The sequence below is a fragment of the Barbatula barbatula genome (genome assembly GCF_947034865.1).
Source record: "Barbatula barbatula genome assembly, chromosome: 23".
Classification (NCBI taxonomy): domain Eukaryota; kingdom Metazoa; phylum Chordata; class Actinopteri; order Cypriniformes; family Nemacheilidae; genus Barbatula; species Barbatula barbatula.
This window is the reverse complement of record NC_136786.1, coordinates 18,099,746-18,104,233: the sequence shown is the minus strand read 5'-3', so window position 1 is coordinate 18,104,233 and position 4,488 is coordinate 18,099,746. Positions and strand designations below refer to the sequence as shown.

At 40.8% G+C, this 4,488-nt stretch overlaps 1 protein-coding gene across 1 annotated transcript; it reads left to right on the top strand.

The window, feature by feature from the left end:
- The first annotated feature begins 488 nt into the window (after nucleotides 1–488).
- Nucleotides 489–3,328, top strand: c1ql3a (complement component 1, q subcomponent-like 3a). Its single transcript, XM_079447634.1, has 2 exons — nucleotides 489–1,532; nucleotides 2,783–3,328. The coding sequence occupies exons 1-2, from the start codon at nucleotides 948–950 to the stop codon at nucleotides 2,960–2,962; spliced, it is 765 nt and encodes a 254-aa protein (XP_079303760.1). The 5' UTR covers nucleotides 489–947; the 3' UTR covers nucleotides 2,963–3,328.
- The last annotated feature ends 1,160 nt before the right edge of the window (nucleotides 3,329–4,488 follow it).

Here is a 4,488-nt window from a genome sequence, read left to right as displayed (position 1 = left end):
GCATGAAAACTACTTTTATAATTATATAGTGTTACCATAAATAGTTTTCATTTATTCCTCCTCATTTCATTCCAAACCTGTATGACTTTCTTTCAGAACACAACATTTTATTTTGAAGAATGTTGGTAAGCAAACAACATGGGAATCTATTGTAGGCCACAGAAGAAAGAGTCACAAACAGGTTTGGAATGGCATGAAGGTGAATTAATGATATTTATTTTTATTTAACCCAAAAGTGCTATACAAAGTCCAAAATGATTGTCTCCAAAGTGCAGCCAGTGGCTGCTTTAACTTCGTGACAGCCACACTTTTTTATATAAAAAATAAAAGTGTGAATTGGTTTAAGTTTCTTTTTGTCTTTCTTGAGATCTCTTGAGTGCCTTGTATTGCGCTTTGGTGTTTTAAGACAGAGCTCGAGCTCCCTCCCTCTCTCCCTCTCTCTCTCTCCCGCGTGTGTCCTCGCGCTCACGCACTCACAGATCTTCTCCAGATCTTCATGACATTCACCTTTATCCGGCGATTCCCAGTTCACCGCATCTTTGGCGCACAAAGGACAGACTTTCAAAGCGAAGGACGGATAACCGGGTGCGTCCGAGGGCTTTTTCTCCGTCTGTCAGTGGAGTTTGTCTTTTGGCTGTCCACATGGAGATATGCTGATGGTGTTGCGCGTCTGGAGTGGTGCTGATGCTGAGGCAGGGCTGCGCGTTTTAGTGCGACTTGAGTAAGCAAACATCAGCAGAAAAGAAGTTAAGAGGAGAAAAAAAGAGAAGCGTTCGGGGCCGCGGCCAAAAGTTCAATAAGAAAACCGATCGGACTTTTTTCTTTTCCGTAGGGGTCCCTCGCCAGCCTTCAAAATTTCGCCCAAAAGCAGACAGGAGGATCGGCCGGTCCTGACTCGACTCGTCGGCAGGAAGCGGCTGATCACGGCTGGGGTACTCGGTGTGGTCATGGTTTTGGTCCTGGTGATACTCATCCCGGTTTTGGTGAGCTCTGCCGGGACCTCCGCCGCCCATTACGAGATGCTCGGCACCTGCAGGATGGTTTGCGATCCGTACGGTACGAAATCTCCAACCAGCACCGTGTCAGCGGACACGGTTCGGGACAGCAATCTCATGCAGTCGTTACCAACTTTTATACAAGGTCCAAAAGGTGAACCGGGGCGGCCGGGGAAAATGGGACCGAGGGGCCCACCTGGGGAACCTGGACCGCCCGGACCCCCTGGAGAGAGAGGAGACCCGGGACGACCTGGATTACCGGGGCAACCGGGACCGAATGTGGCCACCGGCGCCATTAGCGCGGCAACCTACAGCACCGTACCCAAAATCGCCTTTTTCGCGGGGCTCAAAAAGCAACACGAGGGCTACGAGCTGCTGAAGTTTGACGATGTGGTCACAAACCTTGGGAATCATTACGACCCCACCACGGGGAAATTCACCTGCTCCATACCGGGAATATATTTCTTCACGTACCATGTGCTCATGCGAGGAGGAGACGGAACCAGCATGTGGGCTGACCTGTGTAAGAACAACCAGGTGAGCGCACAGACACTTTTCCAAGCACACAAACAATATAAATATTTGCTTTATTACACAACTTCCAGTTAACAATTTTTTACCTGTGATGTAGTCACACCTTTCTTTCTTTCTTTCTTTCTTCTTTCTTTCTTTCTTTCTTTCTTTCTTTCTTTCTTGATTTAGAGTATATTTAAACATATAAACTATACATTTGTAATAGTTTAGCATACATGCGTCTTGTTAAAAAAGATCTATGTGTGTTAAAGTTAGGTGGTGTTTGAACTATAGCTACACATTTTAAGAAGATTATTGATTGTTTATTGATACATTATTTGTTTTTGAAACATTAACTTATTTGCTATTTATGTGGTTTAAATAATAATAATAATTATATACAATTTAAAATAAAACTTTTATTCCAGTACGAGTTGTCAAACGTCTGGATTCAATAAATATTATCATGTTTTGATTTAAGAAATGCATAATCATTTACTATTTTTCTGCCGTTTAAAAAACAAAATCCAGGGGACGTATAACATAATAAAAAAACCTTTGTCAAATGATATGAATTATATATTTTAATAGCCTATTGTATGATTGCTCCTGTATGACAGATCACTTTATTGCTCCCTGAACTCTCTGTAAGCCGCTTTTAAGCGTCTGCTAAATGACTTAATGAAATATCTCAAAGGGGTATCGAATTTGAGCTAATGCAGGGTTTTAAATAAATTCCTTACGAAACCAATTTTTCCAAGCTGGAAATGAATGGCTTAAATATATTTACACGTAAATAAAAACTCTAAAATAAATTGATAATAAATGCAACAGCTAGTAGTTCCACTTTCATGTTTCCAGTTAAACCAAACACACACATTATGAACAGTACATATGCAGAAGCCACTTATAGGATTTTCTGCACACACCGCACTGTCAATGTTTTATATACCTGAACTAACATTGATTAGATCCTCATGAGACCAAATACCTATTTTTTTTGCAAAGTTTATTATCTGTCCTATACGGTATATGCCCTGGTTTTAAAGCCTGTGTAGCTTAAACATTCTGTGCTTTTCTTAAATACAAAAGATTTAGGGGTGTGGCCAGTATTACACATTTACATAAGATATCATGAAGATAGTGTGCTTATAACAAGATATAAAAGAAAATTCGACATAATGTCTGTTTTTTTTCAGAATTTCCAAGCATGTTCAAGTATACAAAAATGTATATACAAACCTTTGGACTTAAATTCTCCTTTCCACCCGCAGGTCCGTGCCAGCGCCATTGCCCAGGACGCAGATCAGAACTACGACTACGCCAGCAACAGTGCAGTTCTTCATCTGGAACCCGGCGATGAGGTCTACATCAAACTAGACGGAGGCAAAGCCCACGGGGGGAACAACAACAAGTACAGCACCTTCTCTGGCTTTATCATTTATGCCGATTAGGACGCACGCGCTGGCTCTTCCTTCTCGAGATGGTCTCTTTTCCCCCTTCGCTTTTTCCTTTTGCATCATTTTCTTTGGGCCCGGCGCGAGCGGCCCGACCTGCTGAAACACTCACATCCTTAGCGTTTAGATGAGGGTGTTGAATCAGAACTTCTTGCCCTACGATCCAGAAATCAAGAACGAACCAAAAACGCACTGGAAAGATTTAAACCTGAAAATATATCAAGAATCCACAAAGAAGCATCTAAAGGAGTTATTGGAGTGTCTGTCGTTCTGTGTCTGTCAAAGAAGCCTGTGAGATATTTTATATGTAACCTGACATAATCAAATATATGTGCAATAAAGTAAACCACGATACGCGTTATTCAGATACCGCCGCCGTTTCTCATTACCAGACCGTCTCAGAAAAAGCCAACAATAGCTGTCAGATGCTTAAATGAGTTTCATGAAGCTTAAATATCTTTATTTGCACATCAGCCAGAAAATGTAACCAAAATGATCCTCTTATGTTCCATGATACATATATATATATATAGATCTGCAAAATGTCTGCAGACACTTGTCCCTGACTATTGTGAGCGAAGGAACTATTTGTGAATTAGGAACGTAAAACAAAACAATATACCTCGGTACCAACGGCCTGCAGTGGAATATCCCCGAATAGTCAATGCTGTCTGCGTTTCACTTTAGTCTACAGTATTACAAACATGCAGTTCTGTTTTTGTGTAAAGTTAGTCGACATGTTTGAATTGCACACAGACGTTCTAGACCGAAGAGGAATGTGTTTCGTGTGATGTTTAGAGCACTATGCAGAGTATGGGTGTTAATATGTAAACATGTATATCTATAGTCAGAGATTTCCAGAATGTGACTGTTGCATCTTTATTTTCTGTGTAAATATGGTAACGGGTAGTTTAACTTTTTTCGTTTCAAAGTGAAACTGTTGGGAGAGCATGAGGTGATCATGATGTTGACATGTCACTCTCCAGGTTGGGGTGTCGAGGAATGTGTGTGATGAATTCATATTTGAGGATTATTTCTCCTGTGTTGCTGCTTTAATTCTCATTCACATCTCCAATCCTTCAAACACGTTTTCCATTAAATGGAAATTTGATCGGATATGTGCTTTCTTCTTGTTTGTTCAGATAAACCCAGCAAATATATCAATGGGTTAATTTCTATGAAAATTAATAGGGATGAGGTTTAAGCATTAGTTTAATCTGACTTTTGAGAGCTTGGATGTATAAATTGTTACACTTGACTTTAAAGTCAATGTCAAATGGCAATCGCAACCCATTTTGCAACCATAATGTAATGTATTTCAGAGCGAAACAAAGTACTCAGTGGGAAAGAAATGGAGGGCGGGAATTGATTTTATGCATCTTGAAATTTGATTGGATAGCGAGGGCGTTCCATACCAGAGCCAGATCTTAATGAGAGTTGTATTGTGGGTAATTGTTGTCGGCACCTACTTTTATGGAGGCTTTGGACCAAGACGTGATGGCAGAATATCAAGTTCACCCTCA

Excerpts from the sequence above, each read along its gene's own strand:
- c1ql3a (XM_079447634.1), top strand. The coding sequence starts at position 948 with ATGGTTTTGGTCCTGGTGATACTCATCCCGGTTTTGGTGAGCTCTGCC. Across the intron at positions 1,533-2,782 it reads ACCTGTGTAAGAACAACCAG|GTCCGTGCCAGCGCCATTGC; the intron begins GTGAGCGCACAG and ends TTCCACCCGCAG.